At 41.9% G+C, this 26,248-nt stretch overlaps 1 protein-coding gene across 7 annotated transcripts in view; it reads left to right on the top strand.

The window, feature by feature from the left end:
* Me3 (malic enzyme 3) overlaps positions 1-26,248 on the top strand; it is a 191,731-nt gene that overhangs the window by 107,103 nt on the left and 58,380 nt on the right. For 5 of the 7 annotated variants that reach the window (XM_005323295.4, XM_040285073.2, XM_078046825.1 and 2 more), the window contains 2 exons: positions 13,899-13,974; positions 25,246-25,407. In XM_005323295.4, the coding sequence (XP_005323352.1) occupies positions 13,899-13,974; positions 25,246-25,407 (238 nt within the window). The remainder of the gene's footprint in view (positions 1-13,898; positions 13,975-25,245; positions 25,408-26,248) is intronic. The other 2 variants (XM_040285075.2, XM_040285074.2) reach the window with 1 other exon arrangement.

Genomic DNA, 26,248 nt, shown 5'->3' with positions numbered 1-26,248 from the left:
TGCAGAATTTGAATTTTCAGATTCCGAAGTGATTTTCTACTTGAACAGGAGTGTCAATTTCAGCTAAAATTCCCATCTATGAGGCCTTTTTCTCCTAATTATAAAGTGTTCCACTGGCTAATGATGCGATGGAGATACAGGGCTTTTCTATGTGTTCATACTTTTGAATGAAAACTTCACTTGTTTGCCTCGTTACATACCTTATCAGGATCCTTCTTATTCAAAGAGAATAGATGGAGAAATTCCCCCAATGCTTGGAATTCAACTCAATGTTTTTTAACTGCCAAAAACTATCTCATAATCAACACAGAGCCTGAAGCAATAAATGATATTTGCAAATTCCAGGAAAGAATAAGAGAATAAAAGCAAATTAGAAACCTATTCTAGTTTTTCTGTATGTTAATAGAGGCCTGTCTTCTAAAGGGCTGTGTGTTTTACGGATTCCCCTGAAACGTTAACAGGAGACACAGGAGGGCCTAGTAGCTTCTTTCCTGCTCTCCCCTCTATTGGCTACTCCTTACCTCAGTAATATAATCCCATCTCATTGAGCCCCACTACTGTCAGGTGTTAGCAGGGACAACAATCCTTGCCTCCAGGCTTGTGGCCATAAGTTAATGCTGTAGCATTTGTAAATGTTCCCAGTAGGTACAAAACAAATCTTGATTTATTTCTTTCTTACTTTGTAAATTTGACATAAAGTAATAATAACATGACTTACCTGAGGCCAAAGATTAGGACCCCAAGGAGCCAAGACCAGGCCTGAGGTATGCTGATCTAACACCTTTACTACTTCATCATTTTTGTCTGTGTTGAAAACTATGCAGAGTTTAGCAAATAGTGCATTACAGATGGTACTGTTAGGGAACAGACATATGAGGATAGTGGGAACACGAGGTTAAGAGAATAATTCTGTAAAATAGGCCCACTGTGCTGACCTCCACATGCTTTATTTTCTAAGAAGCAATTTACCTACAGCCCTGCCTGGCCTCAGTGGACAGGATATGTTACATTCCTCAGCAAACTACCTGTTCACTGAAGGAGAAATGCAGGCCCAAAATACTGTTGATAAGAGGAACCCAAGTTACCCCAAAGGAAGAGACTCTTGTGAGAGTCCTGAAACTCTGGGAGATAAAATATTCCTCCTAACCATAAAATCTGCAAGAATGTAGGGTTAAAAATCCAGTTAGAACCAGTCAGCATGGGCTAAGGTGACCTAGAGTTGCCATGACAGTGGGGATGTTTTTTTTTTTTTTTTTTTTTTTTTTTTTTGGTCACCCTTTCATCAGTCAAAAATCAAGAGATGGACCTGGGTGGGACTCTCTGGAAACTTTTTCTCTGAGATCCCCAATAAAACTAGAGTGCAGGTGATGCATATTGTCCCTCTCCTCTCTGAAAGGACCCACTCTTTTCTTTGAGAGTGCTCCCTTTACTTTTTCCTGTCCCTTCAATAAACTCATTCCTGTTACTCTGAATGACATGTCTGAAATCCTTCTGACTTGGTTGCAAGAATCAGGGTTTGAAGAGGTGGTCTTCACAGTGCCTCAGCTTCTCAGAAGGCCCCAGCTCCATAACAGTATCAAAAAGGCACAGACTTTGGGTGATACGTTTTGCATATGTTTTGTGTTATTACTAGGATTCTGATGAATAACTAACAACACAGGGAAGGGGTTCCAACAATGCCACCAGAAGAATGAGTTTGACCTTTTATAGTTGACACCCAATAAATGTTTGTGGTATTGAATTTAATACAATGGATCTGCAGATCAGCAGGTTCTAGAGAGTGAGAAGGAAAACAAATAATAGTTCTGTCAAGACCAGGGAAACCAGAATATGAAGTTGCTCTGTTAACCATGATATGAAATTCTGTTTCTTGGAGGGAAACTGACATTCATTTCTTTGGCAAACATTTCTAAAGTTCCAATTTAAATGTATCAAGAGGCTCTTTTATGACTGACACTGTACAGGTACATGTATATGCTCACACGGACTGAGTGAGACTGATTTAGTGATGACAGCTTCATTTTACTGATAAGCAACCGAAACCCAGAGAAGTAAGGTAAGTTTGCAAAGTGAATAAGGATTGGATCTGAAATTCAAAATCGAGTCTATCTAGCTCCAAATCTGTGTTCTTGCAATGATTCTATGGATATCTGTTGGATCTGTTCCATGGATAGCTAGATTATATACATAGAATTGAAGAATTTTAGAGGTTATCTGATCTATTCCTTTCACTTGGGGAATGAGGAAACATATTCGTAGAGTTCTAGTAACCTTCTGAAATTCACATGTCTAGATATAGTGGTGAAAAACTTCTACTGCTCTGTTGTAACTGATTCATTCCCACAATTAGGGAAGGGGAGAAAAGAAATGCCATCTATTTAGAAATCTCTTTCTCGAGTAGATTTGGTATTTACAGGGCTACATTGAGGGAAACTTGGAAATCAATGGAAGTAAAGGATGTGGTCCTTACACTTGTAAGGTTTCAAGTCTACTTAGGGAAAACCACCCCAACAGCAAGAGGAAGGCAGAGAAAGGGGAAGGCCAAAAGGCTCTCTGCTGCTCTCTGGCTCTGTGATCCAGCCATTCCAGGCTTGCTTATCCTGTGGTTTTCCTCATTCCTACATTAATGTCTCTGTTAGAACCCATTTTACTGAACTTTTATCCTGATCTGCCTAAATCAGAAAACCCTTCAGGTTTAGACACAAAGTTGTATTCTTTGTGTCCAATATGCCCAGCATAATACCTGACACAAAGCAGAATTCTTAAAGTCCAGGCGGGGTCAAGGTAATTGTCAATAAAATCCAGGAAGCCCTGCCCACTCCAAGGTCCCACTGATGGCACCACCTGGACAGACAACACTGTCCATACCTTTAAGCCTTACTCCAAAGATAGGAGTGCTTCACATCCACTGTTATCTGGGAAGGTCAGGAGGAAAGGGGACCTCCAGCAGGCAGGGAAAGGGACATACACCCAGTCCCTTTGTAACGTCCCACCTCAGAGGGAAACAGGATGGGCCATCCAGAGTGCAGGAAATCAGCCATGGTGGTTCAGTGTGTTTAAATAATCCAAATGTCCTCAAGAGAGAAAGTAAAACCCAAGATGGACTGTAGGTGACCAACCACTGTCCCGGTGATTGATCTATAGGCACCCATCTCCCACTTCAGTCATACTACCCTGAGGACATTTCAGACTGCAGTGTGACTGTTCAGTTCCTCCAGGCATGGCAGGGACCTCCCTGCAGTCTCTCAGGGCTCTGCCTCTCTAGGTGCTTGGCTTGTAGATTATTTCTTAGACCTACTTCCTGGTCTTCTTAGAAGTGCTCTCTCCTGCAATGCTGCTGGCTTTGGAAGGCTGCTGCAGGGCTTTAAAAATAGCCTCTGTGGGTTTTTGGAGGACAGGTTCCCTTCTTGCCAAAAAATGTGTGGAATGGTGCTTTTCCTCGGCAACAGCAAGTCTTTGTTACAGAGTTGAAAGTACATGTCCCTCTTCTGAGCCTGCTGCAGTCATTTGCCTAATGTCATTGACCCTGTTTTAATTAAGTCCTCTTTTTGTGTTGGACTTGGTGCCAAGAAGCCTAAAGAAACACTATTTCAATGGGTTTTGTTGTTGGGTCTTTTTTTTTTTTTTTCCTAATTCTATTTTAGGAAATTTCTAAGGGTCACTCCTCTGCAGGCTGAGATAAGGCCTAAGAGTCTTTTTCTCAAGAAATAACATTCCCTTAAGTGAACATTATCTTTGTTTTTCTTTCTCATGTAACTAAGTTCTGAAATTCAAGAGAAGTTTTCTGACTCCTGATGGAAACTGGAGATAGTGATGTAATTTACCAGCCTTCCTTGGGAGGAAACTTCACCTGCACTTGCCCTTACGAAATTCCAACAGACTTTGAGTTTAAAGGAATGTACAGACATTCCTTTAAATGACTTTTACTAGTGGCTACTATGTTAGTAGTGCATATTAGCTTTCTAGGGATGCTATAACAAGTAACCACAAACTGGGTGGCTTGGAACAACAGAAGTGCATTCTATCACAGTTTTGGAGGCTAGAAATCTGAAAGTGAGATGTCAGAAGGGCCAGGGACTCTCTGAAACCTTTAGGGAAATTCTTCCCTACCTCTTCTATCTTATGCTATCTTCTGGCAATTCTTGGCATCCCATTCCTTGTAGGTACATTGCCACCATTTGTACCTCCACATCACATGGTCATCTTCTCCCTGTATGCCTATATCTTCCTCTTGTAAAGATGTCAGTTCTATTGAATTAGAACTCAACCTAAAAACCTCATCTTAATTTGATTATTCTGCAAAGACCCTATTTCCAAATAAGATCACAGGTACTTGAAGTAAGAATGTCAACTGATTTTTTTGAAGGCAGGAGGGACAATTCAAATGGCTTTGTACCTAAGAAGTAGGTAGACTGCAGTGTGACTTTTCAGTTCTTCCAAGGAACTGGAGTCCTATGTTAAATACCTTCACGGAAACACCTTGGAGTTTTATTATAAACCAGTTTATAACTGCAAAAAAGAAGAAAAGAACGAAATCTGTCTCACTCTAGCACCACAATCTAGACAACACATGGTACCTAAAGCAGATATTGCCTATGGAGTGCCTTTTGTATGCCTGACTGTGCTAGGCCTGAGGTTACAGCAGTGAATAAGACAGATGCTCTCCAGGCCTCCTGGAACTTACAGGGTAGTGGGAGGAGATATGTGTTACAGATCTAATCTCCTAAATCTCAATTACTAATTTCCAATGCCATAGCACTGCTTCCAAGAAGGAATTCATTTCCTTTTCTGTCATTGCCAGAGGTCTGTTGAGGTATTTAATGGCTGCTGGGATGAAAAGGAATGAGAAATCCCTCAAAGGGGGGTGGCCTTTGTTTCTGTTTTACGCAGAGACCAATATTTTGTTTTATATATTGAGCATCTCTGAAAGATTTTGTTAAATTATACCAAGGTCAGCTTATGCTGTGGAACAAGCAGCCCTGAACTCTCAATGCTTGAAATAAAGTTTACTCTGTGCCTCTACATTATGTACATTTGCTTTCACACATATGCATGTACATACACACACACACACACACACACACACACACACACACACACACAACCACCTTCACCACCACCACTATCACTACCAATCCCAAACCCAATTTGGGGACTGTATTCTGTGTCATCCTCATTCCAGGGACTAGGCTAATAAAGTAGCCTTATCTGGAATGTACAGGTTGCAATGACAATGAGGAAAAACAAGGGTAGATCACACAATGGGCCTTAAACACTTCCACCTAGAAGTATCTGGTTGAATTTACTCACATTTTATTAGCCAAAGCAGGTCACCAGGCTGTGTTTCAGTTCAGAAAATCATGGAGCATTCTGTCTTGTGCCTGGATGAGAGAGCGTACGATGTTTTTGGAGGGCAGAGTTAATTGCTTCCACATATGATTAGAAAGAAGACTTTCAGTCTTATTCTAGGATGAGCATCCCACAACAAATATGCCTTTCAAATGAACTAAGTACATGAAAGAGAGAGTAAATATTCAGCGTGGGTTTTGTTCAGCACGAACGTCTTCCCTTTCCTCCCTGCACTTGTCCTTAAGTGGCCATGCAAGAGAAGCCATGTCCCTTCTTAGGATACCTCCTCTCAGTTTTGTTCAGTGGGCCCTGATGACTATGCATCAGATAACAGAGAACTTGGGCTCTGTTTTTAAAGAAGTGCAGAACGAAAATCCAAACTTGAGGAAAGCCATAAATCAGATGCTATGGTTCTACTAGGCAGCTTTTCATCGGTGTGACCAAAATACTGACACAAACAACTTGGAGGAGGAATGGTTTGTTTTGGCTCATGGTTTCAGAGGTTTTAGTTAATGGTTGGCTGATTTCACTGCTCTGGGCCTGAGGTGAGGCAGAACATTATGAAAGAAGGGCGTGGCAGAGAAAGCTGTTCAGCTTATGGCAGCTGGGAGGGGGGGGGAGAGAGAGAGAGAGAGAGAGTAAGAGGAAAGAGGGAGGGGGTAGAGAGGATGAGAGAGGAAAGGAGAGATGGAGGAAGAGGAGGAGGAGGAGGAGAAGAAGAAATATATATAGATATATATTCCCCTCAAGTTCTAAAATTGCTCTCCTGAGGTAAACAGGAAAAACTTGGGAGAAGTCATCAGTACCTAAATTACTTTGTCTTTGCGCTGTTTCAGTTAGCAGCTATTAACAGAGATTCCCATGAGTGCCTCTATCCCAGATGCCCATCTCTGCAGCCCCAGGAGTTCTAGTTACTCAGAGGAGCCACCAGCCTTGAAGAGTACTCAGGCTGCATCTGCTTCCCACAGGATATCCAGCACCTGGGGATCCCCAGGCAGCCTAAAATTTACTCCAAAGCTGGAGATATCTCTGGGCTCAAAGCCAGGCGTGGGCCTTTGGGAGCGTCCCACCTCCCTGCTTCCCTTCATGCCTCCAGCAGGATGGTAACATCACACTTAAAATGAGTCACACAGCTGTCAAAGACAGGGCCCCTCCAGGCATCATTCTTTCCCGGGGTTTTGGCTCCTTCTCAAGGACAGAAGGTTGAAACAGACCCAGCTACGGAACACAGAGCGCCTCTTGGCACTTAAGTTAGTACCCCCAAACATCTGGACAGGACTACCAAGGAAACCAGAGCAGCAGCATGTGCTCAGAGAGTCTCACATTAGCACTGCTGCTCAGACTTACCATATTGGATGGGGTCAGACAAATATTAAATTTCATAAGTCTGTAAGGCTTTGCGTTGGGTGGAGGTTGGCAAACCGCCTCAACTGATCCTCACAATCATTCTGTGATGGATAACACTAAGAAAACTAAGGCCCAGAGAGGTGAAATGACTTGCCCCATATCACACACCTAATGGGGTCATGTTTCTGAGATCCATGTGTGGATCTCAGTTCCCCCTTTATGACGCTGCCTCTTCATCTCATCTGTAGAACGATGATGTTGCACTGCATAAGCAGAGTGATGATGTACACAAAGGGTCTGCCAGGGTCCTTGCAACAGAGACACTCAAAAGAGTTTATTGACCAAATCAATGAATGTCGACCTTTTTTGATTTGTTTTCCCTTTCAAGCTGTCCTTGACCTCATTCTCATTGAGTAGGAGCTCTTGCAGCCCATGTAGAGAACTTTTAGTCCCAACTGTGTATCACTAAAGGCCCTTTTTATTTTCCCCCCATTCACTGACCCATGTAATGAAAGATTTTCCGCCTGCCACACTCTATGACCACCTTCCTCTTTTACCAGTAAAAGCCACATATAAAGGTCAGTCATGTCTTCTGCATTGATGGGGTAGCATTCTAGTTAAAATACTAATTTATAATTAGATACCATGAGCCAGGCACCTTGATGAACATATTGTCAGCCTTTGAACCAGGATGATCTGACTCTTGATCACACTATTAAATCCTACACTAAGTCAGCAACACAAAGAGCTACTTACCATTTGTTGAGTTTTCATCATGTGCCAGCAGACACTATAATACCTGCATCACCTTATTTAATCATTATAGCAAAGGTAAGAAGTAGGTGATGTTCCTTCCTCCAATCTACACTGAAATGAAGGATTGTCATCCAGGGCATGTGCATTTAACCCCCCATCTATGCTTCCTTCCCTTTGACATTTTTTCTAAAATTTCACTTGAGTGGCTTGCAACTTCTTTGCTTGTCAGTATTTTATATTATTGTAAATAGATTGAAAATCCCCACTCCATGCTCTGTGTGTTTGTGTTCTCAGAGTGGAACTATGCAGAACCAGGAGGGAGTACTCCTGAGGCACCTAAATGTTCTTTCTGAAACCACTGAGAAGGAATGCAGAGGGGTGAGTTTCTGCACTCTTCAGCTGACCAGAACTTCAGTTGTAGGTTTAGGTGCACTTTGAGAAGTGGTTAAAAAAAATCTCTTAATATATCTCAAAAGGTAATACTTTTGAAGCAAGATAAAGTTATAATTCAGAGCATGAAATTATAGATACAAAAAAAGACTCTTCTGAAATTTTTAGTAGCTCAAGTTTAAATGTTAAAAAAAAGTTCTTTTCAAGTATTCCATCCTCCCCCTTGCTCTTATTAACAAAGATGGCTTATTTTAATGTTCTAGTTAATTTCAGGAATCACACTTTTCCTGTGTTTACAATGAAGCACACCAAAGCTTTGCTAAAGTCTAAAATAGGACATAGATCTTAACTTCTCAATATGTGACCTTTTTTCTGAGCATCTTACTGAGTCTCTATCTGGGCTCTGGTCATAGAAGGAATGTTGAGAATCAAGGTTGTTTGGCTGAGAGATATTTCTAGAACAGGGCCAAGTTAAGAGCATCCAGAAACCAGAAGTACATCCAAGGATTGGCTAGTGTTGATTAAGTGACTTTCCCAAGGTCATTCTGGAGGTCATCAGTGAGCCTGGGGCTGAGACCCTCTTCTTCTAACTTAAAATAATTGGCCTCCTTGTTAGTGTAGGAGAGTAAACCTAATTTACTGTATCTTCATATTTCTTAGTTGGGACGGACTCCTGTAAGCACAGACAGATTAACAAAAGAAAAAATTAAGAATATATATACCTCTGGGAGAAACCCAGAGAATGAGTAATTCTCAAAGATCTGACTTTTGAGTTCAGACTTCTATATCATTTTGCACTGAAACAAAGAAAGAAGATTTTTGGACAACCAATAATGGTGAGGTAACTAGGAAACAAAGGTAAGGCTGTGACATGGGTTAAATTGATGCCACCTTTATTAATAAGAGCTTCCAATGATTTAGAATCATCATCTTCCTGATACAGAGATGACCTTCTTGCAAATGAGACTTCTTTTGTAGATGTAAATTTATCTTTAAACAAAATAATTTTTACTTGTTTTCAGAATTTCTCCTTGTGTTTGCAGTTTCTCAAAATAAATAGCTTGAAATAATCCTCAGTAGCATATTTTGGGGTGGCATAGTCTGGTCTCCTATAGTCTATATGAGACCAAGGTCCAGCCACTCACTGCTTGAAAGTCAGTACTTGAGAGCTGACAGTTGATAAGAAGGAAATCCATTTATTTACTTTAGGTCCTAAGACGATGGAATGAGCTATCATCCTCAAAGCTCCATCCTGGAAAACTCAGGTACATGAAAGGGGCTCATTCCATCTTTGTAGGGTGTAAGGATTAACAGGTAGGAAACCTACATGCTAGGGGGAGTCTTCCTCAACCACAGTGTGTCTCCTTTTCTCTTCTTCTCTGACTAGAGAATTGCAATGGACCTTGACCTCTGGGAGCTATTTTGTATAGTTCTTTAGATAGACCTATTAATTTTCTGCAAGTTAAACCTCATAGCAGTTGACATGCTTTGTGTTAGTTTATGTACAGAAATAAGGAATAAGGAGGGGCATTACATATTCTGATGTAATCTGAGGGTCACCAGATGTTCTGGGTTCCGTAAATCTAAAGAAAGATTATTTAGCAGTTTACATCTTCATTATTTAGATGCAGCTTCTCTTTAGGATTTAGAATGCTAGGCAAAGAGAGAAGGAGTAACCGTGCAAAGGACAACCCACAAAGGAGTGCCCCACTGGTACATAGTCATGGATATTTGGGGTACCGTATTCTTGATGTCCTACATTAGTATCATCATCCTATGTGACTATGCTCTAGATGAACTGACAGGGAAGAAATATTAAAGCCACATCTATGGGTGAAAAACAAACTCATATGAGAGGTTTCTCTAGCAAGACCTCCTCAAGTCAAACCTCAGAGTGGCAGCTGAAAAGACCTGGCCTAAGAGTTCTTTAAAAGGATTTAGGTTTATAGGTTCCACTTGGCTCATTTATCCTACTGATACCCCTACTCCTACTTAAACTTCAGAGACTTATGTGTAACTATTATTTTCATCCAGGGAAATCCTTGAGACTCATTATTATCCACACAGTATAATTTACCAAACTTAAGCTTCATAGAGATCATCTTTTGACACAAGTTCCAATCCAATGCTTAGTTTTTGTCTTAACTGATATGTCATTTCAAAATGACCTGGCAAATACTTGTAAAAGGGAAGGGAAAAATCTTTTCTGCTATGCATCTTGTGTTCTGAAGCTGAGGCCCTATAAATTAGACTGACCAGAGATAAATTAACAAGAGAAAAACAAAAAAAAAATATGTCCATTCTGCATTGGAGCATTCATGAGTACCCAAAGGGGTGGAAAAGAATTTGTAATTTAATACTATTCTAGATTAAAACAAAGGAAAGGGGGGTTGGGGCTTTGGAAGGGCAGGGATTTTTAAAGAGGTGTCCAGGAAAAGTATGGCAACAAGTTCTATTATGTAGATTTAAGTCAGTGCCTGCTTCACTGATAAGAGTCCTTCTTTTGATACAGGAGAGGGAGGTATTTGGTCAAATGGAAATTTTTTTATGAATGTAAATTTCCTTTTCAAAAATAAAACTGTACCCAATTTTTAGAGGTTTTCCCTCATCCCTGATTAATGCAAAGTAACAGTTTGTTGGGAGCCATGTGTGAGCCGTGTGTGAACTGGGCAATGTTCGATTCATTAAGGCAGGGAAGCCGCTTTTCCGGGAACTCCTAGGTGAAATTCCCCAGTTTAAGAAAGCCCAGATCATGCTGGCATTCTGAACTAGATCACAGCTCCAAGTTCAAACACAGCTGATGGAGATGGGCATAACCTGCCAAGCACCAACAACCTATTTATCTCCACTCCCATCCTGTTCCTGCTGAAGGAGATCCCTATCCATCCCCTTTGATCTGTACCAATATAAATAAAGCAAGTGCAGGCCTTTTCTTTGTTAGAAGTCGGACCCCTCTGGTCAGCTCAACTGTCACACCCCTGCTCTGAAAATATATGATTCTTGCCTTTTCCTCTTTATTTCTTGATATATTGCTTTCATAACTTATTTCAGAACCAGCCCATCTCTCCGATGGGTACTTACTCCCTCGCCCATGCAGGACTAAAGAGGCATGCTTTGGGGTGGCAGACTCAGGTACCCTTCACCTGCAGCTTGCTCTCAAACCTTATGAGTAAGTTAAGTCAAATGCCTACACTGCTCCCTTCAATGTAGTGCATAACACCTTTTTTAATCAGCTTTTTTATCACTATGACCAAAAGGCCTGAAAAAAAAAATTTAGAGGAGGAAAAGTTTATTTGTTGCTCATGGTTTCTGAGACACAGTCCATAGTTGACTGACTCTATTCCTCCAGGCTTAAGGTGAGGTAGAACATCACAGGGAAAGGGTGTGGAGGAGGAAAGCTGCTCCGGAAATGGCAATAAGGAAGAAGAGAGAGAGCTCCACTTACCAGGGACACGGAAAGCATGCCTCCAGGGACCTATCTCCTCTGGCCACACCCTCCCTGCCTACAATTACTGCCTAGTAAATCCATTTTGGTGGATTAATCTACTGATTAGATCATACCTCTCAAAGTCTAATCATTTCACCCCTGAGAACTCTTGTGTTGTCTCATTAACTTCTGGGGGACACTCTAAACCAAACAGGGCCCTGAACCCTACATCTTGAATGTTTTCCTTTGCCTTTGCCCATCCACCATCCTCCAGGTGTTTATTTCCCTACTACAAGATAGCATAGCATTGTCCAGCACCACCCAGCATTAGCCAGCACAGTGCACATGACCTTTGAGTTGGATACAAGATAATACCCCTGCAAATTGCCTGTGCTCTGACTCTGATCCAACTTTATTCAACACTTTTCATCTTTATCCCTCAACCATTGTCCTTATTAATTTATTCACCTCTCCATTTATTAAAAAATTTGTCTTGTACATCTGTTATTGACTAACCCTGGTGTTACAGTGATGTACACTATCAAAAATAAGTGCAGACCTTGCCTTCATGAAGCTTCTGGTCTAATTGGGGTGTGAAGGTGTATTACCTGAGTAGCCACATAAATAAATGTTGTAAGTTTGCATATGTAGGGATGAGGAACTTGGAGCACATCACAAGGAGCCTCTACTTTGGTTTGGCATTATCAAAAGAACGGGTAGCAATTAACTAAAGAAGAATGAGAAGTGGCAGCTGTACCAGACAAAGAATAGTAGATGAACTGCCCTGAGGTAGAAAGAACTTGGCACTTGAAGGACTGGAAAGAAGGCCCGTGTGGCTGAAGAGTAGAGAATAGGAGGAATGAGTCTTTGCTTTGTCTTGCCTTTGAGTCACAAGTGGTGGAAGATTAATTAGATCATTGATTTTTCAGGTGTCCCAAGTATGAAGTCGCTTTGACACATGTCAGGTAGACAGTTAAATACAAAGATCTAGAGCAAGGACTCTAAAACCAAGAATGATTTTAGCAAATATACTCCCAGGGTATATTTGCTAATATCTGGAGACGTTTTTAGTTGTCACAACAGAGTGTGAGGTGCTACTGGCATCTAGTGGGTAGAGGCCAGGGAAGCCACAAAACATTCTACAATGCACATGACAACTCCACTCCTCAAAGCAAAGAATTGCCCAACCCAAAATATCATTAGTGCCAAAGGTAAGAAATCCTGGTTTTCAGATATCTGACAATCATTGGCCAAATGCTTTGACATTGATGAGATCACATAGAGAGAGAATAACAGTGAGAAGGAAATGTCTCTCCTGATCAGCAGTAATCAACATTTCTGCTCAGTTCTTTCAGATTCCAGCTGCAATAGTTTGGGGTTTTGTTTTTGTTTTTTCCCCAGTCCCCCTGTATATGCAGAGTTCAACAGTCAGTGACTTGGAAAGATTTAATACACAGATTTAGGAGCTCATCCCCGCTGCAGCTCCTTCCCCTTCAGCATTTTCCCCCTGCACTTCCTGGCTGTTATTCTACCCAAGCTCTATTCTCTGATACCTCAACCTAGTAAAACCTTCACTTTCTGCTGTCCTAAATTTCTTGAAGATTGAACTGCCCTCGGGCAAAGAGCTGCAAATTCACAAATTTCTAAAGGTGTAATTCTTTCTTTCCAAAGAAAGCTAACCTACATTTGGCTAACCTCCATTGTCATAAACACACACACACACACACACACACACACACACACACACTTCATAACATAACAATAATATAATTGCTTAGTTATGAATAATTTTATAATTGTTATCTGCAGGAAGATTATTCTATATAAGCTACTATGTCACTATCAGAAGCCAAAAGTCTTGTCTTTGTTTTTAGGACAATAAAGACTTGGGCATGTTTAATGGATGATGACAGATCATGGGACATCTACTAGAGTGAGTGAAAGAGAAAGGGCAGAAGACTCATATCCACATACTTTAGGTCTAAACATTTAATGTTCTAAACCAAGCTAATAAGCTATTAAATAAAATATGTTCTACTAACTTACTTTTAGAAACATACCTTCTTGATGGGCTGGAAGGCCAAGTTTGAATTTGGCCAGTGATGCAGAGAAAACCATCCAATGACTAGAACCCCATCCCATTTCCATCCCTGTTCCATACCCCATTTCAGAGACTGCCTGCACATGAGTCTTGATATCTCAACCTACATGTCCAAGTTCTAGTCATAGCTCCAAGTCTAGGAGTCCAACCACTGCAGGGTGATCTGTACTCAGGAGGAGGGACCTGGGGAAGAGAACCACAGTTTCTGAAGCATCTTTAGGGTCATTCAGTCTTTTAATTCTGGGGTCTTGGGTACCTGGTATAGAGGGAGAAAAAAGGGTGCAGACTCTGGAAAACACAGGCTTGGGGGGGCACATTCCTTGGCCCCATGGGCTCTAGACCCCATGGAGAAGAATAATTGGAGGAGGGCAAGAATAAGACCTTCCAAATGTGTGGCTTTGGGAAGGGATCACTCTTACCCAGGTCTATGGGCAAAATTAAGTGATGCAATGCCTAGCGCTCATGATTTTTGCTTTGTTCCAAGTCTGACTGCCTGGTTTCTCTGTGTTTATGTGTTTGTTTCCCTAGCGGGCTGTTTATCACCATTCATGACAAAGGCCATCTTGCAACAATGTTGAACTCTTGGCCAGAAGACAATATCAAGGTATGATTCTATTTTCATTGCTATTGCTCTAATGTTGGGTGAATTCTTTCAATGTTGGGTGAATGCCATCAGTCATTTCCACCTATAAAATGAGGATTATGATACAGAAGGATACATACTGCACACCTTTCTCAAGACCAGACCAGAGACCTGTTATAGTAAAACCACAGAGCAGAGATTTACATTAATAAGGCACCCATATGAAATTGCCTATCATCATTGTCACCACCATCATCATCATCCAGAATATATATTCATCATATCTGCAAATATATAGTGCCAATTTCCATGATGAATATGGGGGAAATCAGACCGTATTTTCAAGTAGCTGCTATGCCATAAAGGGAATAAAATATACACACTGTTTTAGTCAGCTTTTTCGCTGCTATGACTAAAAGACCCAACTAGCACAATTGTAGACGAAGAAAAGTTTATTTGAGGGCTCCCAGTTTTAGAGTTCTTAGTCCATAGAAGGCTGGCTCTATTCCTCGGGGCTCAAGGTGAGGATGAACATCATGGAGGAAGAGTGTGGCAGAGGGAAGCAGTTCACATGGTGATCAGAAAGCAGGGAGAGATGTCTCCACTTTCCATTTACAAATATATACCCCAAAGACATGCCCCCAATTCCCATCTCCTCCAGCCACACCCTACCACTTTAGTTACCACTCAGTTAATCCCATCAGGGGATTATTTCACTGATTGGGTTAAGATTCTTCCAACCCAATCATTTGTCCTCTGAACCTTCTTGCGTTGTCTCACATGTGAGCTTTTGGAGGATGCCTCAGATCCAAACCACAACACACACCAAAGACTAGCAAAGCAGAACTTGACCAGAGAAAAGTGAAGTCTACAGGAAGAACTAAGGGTAGACAAAGAGACTACTTTTAGCTCAGGGGAAGTCTTGGATGACTTCAAGAGGAAAAAGACATTCGAAGAGGGCCTTGAGTTTGGACCAGTCAGACATTGTAGACTGGGGCATAGCTGAGGATCTTCTACACAAAGCTTCTAGTGAGCAGTGTTTTCCCTCTCCGGTTCATGGACCCCAGGTATACACGACAGTAGGGCTATATATACAGAATGACAAAGCAAACCTGGAACTTCTTCCTGGAGTACCAATTTTAATTAAAAAAAACTTAGGGAGAAAACATTTTTATATAACAAAGAGGATAGAATATGGAATGCAACTGTTATGTTAATTTTTTAACATAAAACATATACAACTTTGCAGAAATTTATTAGCCTCTGGCTAAATCTCCAGATCTCCTCCTACCATAAGGATTTCTATGGACAAGTTTGAGGGAGGGTCTCTACCATCAATGGTCATTGTCACTTCTGAAAACAACATGAGTGAAAGAAAATGCAAAACAACTTCTGGCTGCCTAGTGAGGGTATATCTGGTACATGATCCATGAAGCACTGGAGCTAACCAAATGTGGTACAAGTAGTCCTTAGAGCCGAGGTTCACACCACCCTGCCTCCACTGGGAGGCTGTGGCACTCCAACATTATTTTCTCGCCTCCCTCCTCCCTCTATCCCTGCCAGTTTGCCTTCTACAAAAGGCACCAAATATAGCTTCTTTTTCCTATCTGTGTCTGTGTTCCACCCACTTCTGACCGTCTCTGGAAAGTGTTATCATGAAGAACCACAGCAGGTAGGGGGATGGTGGAGCAGGACTTCTGTGTGCATGTAATTTGCCCTGTGCTTCTCTTTCCTGCTGATCTGCTTAGACTCCAGTTATATGTAGGCCTTGGCCTTTCGGGTTTGGGTCTCAGTCCCAGGGAATCAATTTTCCAGGGCATGTCTAGGATGAAGCTATCATAAAATCTTGAGAACATTGAGAAGAGCCAGTTCACTCGAAGGGGAGCAAACTCCAGGCTAACCTGAGTAGGCATAGCTGAGGGCCTGCAAGCTAATCTTTTTCACATTCCTGGACAGTGCAACCATGGGAAACCTTGGACATAGTAGGCACTCAGGAAATCTTGCTGAGTTGAATGAACTCAGTCAACAACTGTGTTGAGCAACTTCCATGTATCAGGCACTGTGCCAGGAACAGCAGAGGGGTCCCCATTAATAAACAGTGTACTTTTTTGTAAATTACAAGTAAATAGAAGAAGGAAAAGTTCCCCCAATGCACACCAACTAAAGCAGAAATAAAAAGGCACCCATTCCTTTAGGCTGGCACTGGGACTGGATTTCAGGTTTCAGTTGCTTCGTTTCATAGGGCACAATTTGTAAAAATGTTACCAGGGCCATGCTGCAAGAGATGCAAAATAAGAAAAGCATGAACTCTGCCCCAAAAATGCTTTATATTAGGGTTGGAAAATCATGATATGAATTCAAAATAGAAACTTAGGGGGCTGGGGTTGTGGCTCAGTGGTAGAGCACTTGCCTAGTATGTGTGAGGCACTGGGTTTGATCCTCAGCACCACATAAAAATAAATGAATAAAATAAAGGTATTGTGTTCATCTACAACTAAAAATATTTTAAAGAAAGAAAGAAAAAGAAACTTAGGAGCCAAATATCCACTGATTTCGCTGAACATATTTTGAGACTCTATTAAATATGGAGTGCTAATTACCAGAGAGATGGAGACAGTGATTTTAGAGGAGGAGAAATGGAGGTTTTGGGATCACCCTAGAAGAAGTGGGACTCAAACAAGCCCAGAGAGACATCCATACCCTTAAGAACAGTGTAAGTTATGAGCAGATCTGGGCCAGTGAGAGGCATCTAACTCAGTTGCACTTGGTCATCATTCAATAAACACCTATTCTATAAGAATTCCTGGGGACTAACCCTAATAATGTGTGTACACATTGAAGGGAACTTGAGTGGACATTGTTATTACCAGAGGTGGCAGACACAGCTGTAGCACACAGAGCCTAGGGGCCACCGTGGAGGGGTTCTTACCTGGGAATCAGAGGCCACAAATGAGCAGTAGGATACATCAATTTGGTCCTGAGTAATAGTTGAAATTTTTGAATTTTTAGACAAACTTTCTTGCAGATTTTAAAATTTTTAAATGACATTTTAGACACATCCAAAATGCTTTTCAATACAGAATTTGGAAACAGGCTAGAATATTCTTCGGAATACAGCTATATAGTGAGTAGAGAAGGCTTTCAAAGTCATTCTCCTTTTCACGTTTTTTTTTCATTTTTTTCATTTATTTTTTATTGATTCTTTTTAGTTATTTATAACATTAGGATACATTTTTATATAATCCCAAAAGCATGGAATATAATTTGCTCTAATTCAGTCCCCAGCACATGCCCTCTCCCCTCTGCTCTCTCATCCTGCTTCCCTCTCTCTACTCATCTTTCTACAGTTTATTTATAGTATTTTTAAGTTAATGTCTTATAAATATACTTGATGTTGAGATTCACTGTGCTGTATTCATGGATGTACATATGAAAGTTCAGTCAGATTCATTCCATTCTTCTTCCCTTTTCCTGTCTCTCCTTCCTCTCCCTCAATCCCCTTTGTCTGTTCTACTGATCTTTCCTCTATTTTGATGGAATCCCTCTATTTTATTTCCTTTCTCACTCTCTCTCTTTCTTCCCTGCCCCCAACCCCACTTTGGATTAGCTACTATATATCAGAGAAAACGTTCAACCTTTGAGCTTTGGGAACTGGCTTATTTCACTTAGCATGATAGTCTGTAGTTCCATCCATTTATCAGCAGATGCCATGATTCCATTCTTATCTATGGCTGGGTAATACTCCATTTTTTATATATGTCACATCATTTTTAAGTAAGGGGGTTTATTTTTAAAAATATCAAAATCCGTGGATTTCTGGGTCCTTTGAGAAAACCAAAAGCTCTGAATATTGAACCTATAGTTTGACATATAATCAAGCCCACTATGGCTGATTGGACTGCACCTGACACACACCAGACCCCAACCCTGCCCCACTCACTGGGCTTTTTCTGAATGTTCCTTCTCCCTCTCACAGGGTACCCTTTCAGAAACTCAGAAAGTTCTAAGTCATAGAACTTTCTTGTTTTCTGATGTGTTTCTACAGTTGCCTTAATAAGAGGCAACAGTCTCCCTACCTAGGTAGGGGATCTCTGTTCATTATCCTTTGCATGGCACTTTGGAGCTCATGTAGGACTTCACCGTTTGATCAGATCTTCATAGGCACTGTGATCAGTGTGCAGTATGGACTGCTTCTGAAACCCCCGAGGTGGGTCTTGAAGAACAGAGAGTGTTTTGTTCAGATGAGCCAGCTGAGGTTAAGTGGTGTGCCCAAGAGAACCCCTAAGCATCCGTGCCCAACCCAGACCTTGCTGCTCAGCAGCCTCTCCCCCAGCTGCAAGCTGGGGAGGCAGAGTTTTTCAAGGTTCAGGTATCTTTGGACCCTGGTGTCACTGACTTCCTGGTGGGAAAGGAGGGCAGATTTGGAGGAGCTTCTGAATCAACGTGGAAGGGAAAAAATGACTTTCTGTGATTTCTCAGTGAGAAAGCAGAACTGCAAACATCTGTAAGAGAAGTAAACTGTGAGGGAAACAGGGCCAAAGCCCAGGACTGAGGAGTGTATGAGGTTTTGTGGGACCTTCTTGTTTAGGAAGGAGGAGGAAGGCCACAACAGGCCACCCAGAACTGTCCAGCATAAATCAAAACGAGGAGTGAGAATTGCTTTTCTGACTCTTTCCCACAGTGGCCCTTGCCTGGAGCCAGAGAAAGGCTCAGCTAAGAATCATCCTCCTCCCCAACACTTTTCCCAGGCTCCTAAATCTCCCCCTCACCCAATCTCAACAGTTTCTGAGAAGAAAGGCTGAGAGGTAGATGGGTAGGGAGCCCAGGAAGCGTCCTGTGCTGCTAGGCACCAACCACAGAGATATTTCAAGCTGGACCAAATTGCTAGGGCCCAGCTTACCTGTCACGCACAGGACAGGCTTGTGTTAAGCCCCACTCTGAGGTCAGTGTCAAGAGATTGAGATGTTCCTGGAAATGTCTCTGAGATGGAAATTAGCATATTAGGTAGTGTTCTTGGGTCAACACTCGTGGAAGAGAAGGAGGCAATATAGACCACAAGGAGAGGCTGGACTGCACTTTGAGAGTGCAAGGAAAACTAAGCTGAGCCCAGAGGAGACACTGGAGCTAGAACAACCCCCTTCAAAGACATCTTGAGCTGAAGCCAGGGAGTGGGCCTTCAGACTCCTGCAATGATCAGTCATTGGTAGCAGGCTATCCTTGGAATGGAGTGTCATGTTGGGCAAGATGACTTTCTTCACTAGACGAAATTCCTCAGGTAGACCGACAGCTGAAAGTAGCAATGGGGAAAGATCTTTCCACAGGACGATCTTGGGCAGCACATCACCATATCCACCTCACAGTATTATACTAAGTAAGTTTTTTACGTAGATTAACCCACTGAATTCTCCTGACAACCTGTGATAGAGGTCATTATTATTGCTGCTTTATAGACGTAAAAACTAAGGTTAAGTTTTTTTCAAGTGAGGAGTGGAACCAAAATTTGAAGCTAAAGTCTATGCATTGTCTATGTTGTGAAGGTGAGGAGAAAGAAAAAGAAGAGGAAGAGGAAGAGGAGGAGGAAGAAAGGAAAGATGAGAGGGAAGAATGAAACAAAGGAAGAGGAAGGAGAGGGTTGTACATATAGTGTTGCAGGCAGCCCTTGACCATAGCTACAAGCCATAGAAGCCCCACAGCAAGCAAAGAATCATATCCTCAGGTCAGTCTTGGGTCAAGCCCATTGAGTCACCTAAGCCAAGTTCACTATAGCTCTGAGGTAGGTGGGTAAAGAAAAAACGCAGCATACCACCCCAAAATCTCCAAATCTCCCACTAGTCATCTGAAAAACAAGGGAGTTATGAGTTATAAAACTTCCAAGCAAGGAAAATGTGATTCTGTCATTCCATAAAATTGCTGCTGGGCTTTACAACTGAAAGATGCTGCCCAGGTTTTCCCTAAGCCTTTTGATGATCTACAGAACCCTTAGGAGACAAACCCCATCCAAAACTTAGCAAATAAGAAGTTATCTATTTACTCAACATTAGCTTCATTGTTGTCATGGAAAATGGGGTGTAGCATCTGTTCTCTGAACTTGTAAATCTTCACCAACTCTGAATTTGTGCCCAAATAACTGGGCAGAAATAACTTTCTGCTCTGTGTTGTATTTATTACATTGTTCAACGTTTATTGAGTATGTATCAAGAGTTTAGAGGTACTATAAAGGATGAGGAAATGTATATAACTGTAAATTAAGAAGAAGATGAGGGAAAATTCAAAGGGTAAATTGGGCTTACAGAAAATCTAAATGTCAGTCTAAGAGGTTTAAGGGTTTTTTAATAGGAATGAAACAACTGGATATTTGGGGCAAGAATGTGGTACATCTAGATGTGCTTTGGAAAAAAAAATTAATGAAATGGGGCAGGTACAAGAATGGAGAGAAGAGCTAGAAGACCAATGTGTAGACAACTGAGAGGTGGACAGCAGGTCCACGGAAGAAGCCCTGGTATGAAGACTATGAAACAGATGTCATAAATATGAAGCAGGTGAAATCAGCAGAACATGGTTGACAAATGGCCATAGTTAACTAATGACAGAGAAGAATCAAAGCATAGATAGTTTAGAACTTGAGATATGTGGGGAAACAAGAGGGAAGACAGCAGAGTAAAAAAGGCAGAAGGAGTAAGAAGGAAAAGAGAATTTGTTTGCTAGGGACTTTGTTTGTTTTGGAATTTGTTTGTTTTGGAATTTGTTTGTGGAATTTGAGAAGAACATTTCACATCCAAGGGGCAGTGCCTAGCAGTTAGCTACAAGCGTCATATACTTAAGAAACAACAGCAGAAGCCTTTGGGATGGATGCAGATGTCAAGTTTCAAATGCTGTTAAACCCACATAGCCAGACTTTCTTAAAAGTTGCATTTACCACAGTCCCCCTGCCCTTAGTTTCTCTTAAATTCACTCACTTGACAGATAATTATTACATGTTTTTTCTGTGGTAATTCTGAACTTCAGAGATTGAAAAACAATTTTGAAAACCTAATGTATAATCTTTGCTCCAAATGATAATCATCATTATTACCACAAGAGCAGTGACCATTTGCTGGTCACCTTTATTTTATTCAAGGCACCAGGTTTAAATGAGACATGTTCTATTTCATTTCATCTTTATAACAATATGAAAAGTTAGGTATTATTATTTTACCCATTTTGTGGAAAATTAAAGCTAAGAAAAGTTATCTATTTACTCAAGGTTACATATGGCACATTATCAAAGAGCCTAGATTCAAATATTCAACTCCAAAGCCCCTTCTGTAACCTTTAGACTATTTAGTAAGACAAAAATACGCATTCTAAAAAATGTTAAAATGATGTATTACTCCATTTCCCAATGGAACCCACCTGAGGCTGAGTTATGTATAAAGAAAATAGGTTTATTCATCTCTTTTAGTTTGGGACATTTAAGGGCATGGTTCTGGCATCAGCTCAGCTTGGTGAGGACCCCATGACAGATGGCCTTACAATAATAGGATCATGTGTGGAAGGGAGGGATCACATGAAGAAACAGGAAGCCACAGAGAGTGTAGAGGGACCAGCCTTAGTTTGTTTTATAATTCACTCTTATAAACACTGAGATCCCAAAAGAACTACTTCAATCTCCTCAGAGGAGAGTATCCCCAGTGACCCAAGAACTTCCCACTAGACCCCACCTTTAAAGATTCCACCCCTTCTACATTGCCACACTGGAGATCAATCCTCCAACACATGAACCCTTGGGAGACAAACCCCATCCAAAACATAGCAAATAAGAACTGAAATGTTATAACCATCCAATGTTTAAGTAGCACCTTGTGCAGGTCTTGGCATCCAGTAGGTAATTGATAAATATTTGTGGAAGGCAGGCAGGTGACAGAAGTGTGTAATGCATATAACAAGTGTTAACTGTTCAGGGGAAAAAGAAAATGCATTATATTTTAATGGAGGGTTTGTGCTTTTGGAAAATGGGGAGAAGGACCTTCCAGGAAGGAGAAATATAGAAGTCAAGAGGGATATATGGTAGGTGCATCTGGGGAGAGTCTGGGGAGACTGAGGAAACCACTGGCCAGAAGATGCAACTGTATTCAGCTGTATATACAGAGATAAGTTTCAGAAGATATGTTGGGTTCAGGTCATTAAAGAGTTAGATGTTTTTTTACTTTATGCTATAGATAGAAGACACTAAAGGTCTCTGAGTCTGGAAATGCCGCAATGATAGTTTTTGGTACACTGAATCTGACATTGGTTGGCAAGGAGAGATTAGAAGGAAGAAAGTACGAGGGGCAAGCAGTCTGTGAAGCTATTGCAACAAACCAACCATTCCACCATAAGATTGAGGATGGACAACAGGTAGAGGTGAGGCATCCCCTCAGAGGGGATGCAGCAGAATGCCCTTGGACACGTCCAGGGTGGGAAGGCACCTCACCATCCTAGGGTTGTAGGGACAATGTCCTGGAGTACCTGAGGTCCTCAGTTTAATTTCATGTCACTCACTGTCCCCTCAGCAGATAGAAAGATTCTGAGAGAACCAAAATAAGGAAGCTTTGATGAGGAGAGATGGTAGACAAATGCTCAGAGTTCCAGCCCTCAGAGGCAGTATAAGGACACAAGCTCCTGCCAGGAGAGCTGCCAAGATGAGGTCAGAGGTGGGCTACGGAGAGGGTGATACTGAGGTGGGATATGACTTTACCAGGAACACAGGTGCTTTCACCCAGTGGAAGGGGGCAGTAGATGGAGCCCTGAACCAGGAACCAAAGCCTGATTAGAAGTTTGCCCTGCCACATATACAAGCAAGATGACCTTGGTGAGATAACCAATGTGAAAACATCCAGCCCAGTGCCTGGCACATGACTGATACCTAACAAATATAAGTAGAACACTAAGCTCTTGAGCTTCAGTTTGCTCACCTGTAAAACAGTTAACAGTCTCAGACATTTCTACCTGCCCAAGCCATTGGGAGGGTCAGATAGGGTGTGGGCTGTGAACACTGTCCACAGAGGTCACGGACCAATGTAAGAGGGGACATCATGATTTCCATGGGTCTGTTGCACTCTCCATAACCCTCTTTCCAGAAGTAGAAAAGTGTTTTTTGATATTGCTACAATTCTACCAAAAGGCAGCACCAGCCTTTATGCACTCTCACCCCTGGAGAAAGAGAACCAAGGTGAGAAGATACCATGGACCCTTTGGGTACTGGATCATAAACTATTTCAGGTCAAGAATGGATCTTCATTTCCTTATTCCTGGTGCACTCAACATTGCCACTTCATAGATTAATCTAAACCCTGTGGGTACCATGCTTGGGACCAACCAGGATATTCATAGCTTGAAGCTGGTCCTACGTTGTGGCCCAAAGCCAGGTTCCAGTGGAGAGATAGTAAGCTAATCTATAAACAATTTCACTGACACTCTGATAGGTTGTTGTTAGCCTGATTTCACTGTCTGATTTCTGCCTGACTTTCCATTGTTTCCTTTCATGTAAGCTATACCTCTTAGTTCTTCCCCCTACATATTACATCCCCCACCTCTACCCTGTCTCTTTTTATTCTTATTGGTGCGTTATAATTTTACATAATAGTGGGATTCATTATACCATATTTGTACATGTACATAACAATTTGCTCAGTCTCCTTCCCCAGTACTTCCTTTCCCCCCTCCCCCAATCCATTTACTCTAGTCTCATCTCTCCTCTATTATTATTGTTGTTATTATTATCATTTTAATTAGTGCATTATCATTTATATATATGTATATGTGTATATATGCACACACATATATGTGGGATTCAATGTGGTATATTTGTACATGAACCTAGCATAATCTGGCATATTTTATTCCCCAGTATTTCCTTATGCCCTCCCTTCCTCTGCCTCTCTCAATCTCCTTCCTCCACTCTATTGGTCTCCTTTCTATTTCTGTGAGAGTACTCCTTTTTATTCCTTCCCCCCACTCTCTAGTTTCCATATATGAGGGGAAATATTCAACACTTCACTGACTCTGGCTTATTTCACTCAGCATGATGTTCTCCGGCTCCATCAATTTATCAGAAAATGCCATAATTTCATTCCTTATAGCTGAATAAAATTCCATTGTTTATAAATAGAAAATTCCATTTTCTCTATCTGATTGCCTGTCGATGGGCATCTAGGCTGGTTCTGTAACTTGGCTATTGTGAATTGCATTGTTATAAACATGTCTATTCTATGTCTTAACTTGCTTTGCATTAACTGATCACCCCTGACCTGCATCCTCACAATCCCCCCTTGTCCAAGATCTGGTATATGTGCTCCCTCACCCACAAAATCCTTACTTATGAGGGGTAAATCTCCCATCTCTTAAACTCTGCAGCCCTTTGTGCTGGTCTGGTGCACTCAGGACTCCCCCCCAAAGTCATCATTGTTAACATCCACATTCCATCTCTCTTTCAGCCCTATAATTCTTTAAAGGCTGAGTTCATACATACTTGTTTTTGTAGATGAGCAAACTGAAGCTCCTTCCCCCAGAACATGGCACAGTATCTTAGGCAAAGTACATGTTTCATAAATATGTATTAAGTGAACAAACAAAAGAACATCCATTCTAATCATATAATAATATTTATCAGCACTATCAGTTTCATCCTCATTTGTTAATTTACAGTATGAAACCTTGAACCTGCGCTAATACATGGACCTCCCCCAGGTCCATGTGTTTGCAAAACACAAAAGGTAATCCCAATACAGCTCCATATCTTCCTGGTTTCATGTGAAACAGTGATCCTAGGAGACATAACAAGGAGCTCAGTTCTTTGCAAGTCGGATTTATCAGAGCCCAGGAGCAGGCCAGGGAGCACTTACATTGGTCTCTAAACCCAGAACTGCAGCTGCAGCTGAGCACTTGTTTTTCATTTTCTCCTTTCCTTATGTCCTTCCCTCCCTTTCTCGCCCTCCCCCACCAAGTCTCAGGCTGAGAGCATCTGTTTAGTTTCTTGGAGGGAGAGTGACTAGATGTGGTTTCCCTCCAGCTGTTTCTGAAGCCCCCACCCCAAACCTCAGAATGCAGGGCAGGTGTCTTTCTGTCATTTTGCTTCAGTGGGATTTCTCATCAGCCTGACAGAAAGGAACAGCCACCTGCAGTTGAATGAGGCCTTATTCCAGACAAGCAGTTTCAGCCCCTGCAAAGTCAGCAGGCATGCAGTTGTCAAGCCTGACATGCTGGGGCATGGAAATGAGCACTTTGTCACAGGAGGCTCTGGCCCTGATTGATGGCACCTGCTGTGTTTTTCAGGCTGTGGTAGTGACTGATGGAGAACGCATACTGGGCTTGGGAGACCTGGGCTGCTACGGCATGGGCATCCCTGTGGGCAAGCTGGCCCTGTACACCGCGTGTGGAGGGGTGAACCCACAGCAGTGCCTCCCAGTCCTGCTGGACGTCGGCACCAACAACGAGGTAACAGGCTGTCCGGGCCAGGAGCTTGGGGGCCAGAAGGGCACAGAAGGTGGATGTGGGGGGTGCCTTTGCAGGGTGATTCTATCTACATAGCAATGGGCCATTTCTTTCACACCCCCTCCCTTGACCAGGGCCCTCCCCCTACACAGTTGTGGAGTAGAGGAACTTCCTTCTCCCTAGTTACCCACTCCACTTCTCTCAGCCCTCTTCCACTTCTGGGTCCCTTTGCTCCTTCCTCTACCTCTGTGAAGACTTCTGTGCTCTGCTTGGGTTTTCTTTCATCCCTTACCTCCATGATTCTACCCTTTGTATTCCCCATGGGGCCACTCTCTAACCTACTGGTTGAGAGAGCAGCCCATGGAGTTGAAAGTAGGTGTGGTTTTCAGCGTTTTCAAATTAAGCTGCCTCAGGAGAAGGATTAAAATTGAAAGCACCATCTCCAAGGGTTGAAATGCCTGAACCAGGCAAATGAGTGTTCTGCAAGCAAACCAGTGAAAGAAACTGAGCCAAGCCGAGGGTGAGGTTTACCCACAGGATGCCAGGTGGTTTGGGATTGAAGGAACTCAAACCCCACCAAGCATTTGTCTGCTCGGGGCACAGTAAGACATGGTATTTGTACATGTCTATGATTCTCAGCCCTATGTCTGTGTCATAAAACATGAAAAAGGCACCCAAAAATTCCTCATCAGAGACATTTATTACCAAGTCTGAGACTGGTGTATATTCACCTTTTAAAATTAAAATCCGGTAAGATGGGGTGATACACACTTATAATTGCAGCTACTCAGGACCCAGCAACAGTGTGTTGAGTCAGGAAGATCCTAAGTCAGGAGGACCCTGG

The sequence above is a fragment of the Ictidomys tridecemlineatus genome, chromosome 4, assembly GCF_052094955.1.
Source record: "Ictidomys tridecemlineatus isolate mIctTri1 chromosome 4, mIctTri1.hap1, whole genome shotgun sequence".
NCBI lineage: Eukaryota > Metazoa > Chordata > Mammalia > Rodentia > Sciuridae > Ictidomys > Ictidomys tridecemlineatus.
The sequence above is the reverse complement of the archived record's forward strand: the minus strand, read 5'-3'. Positions and strand labels throughout refer to the sequence as shown.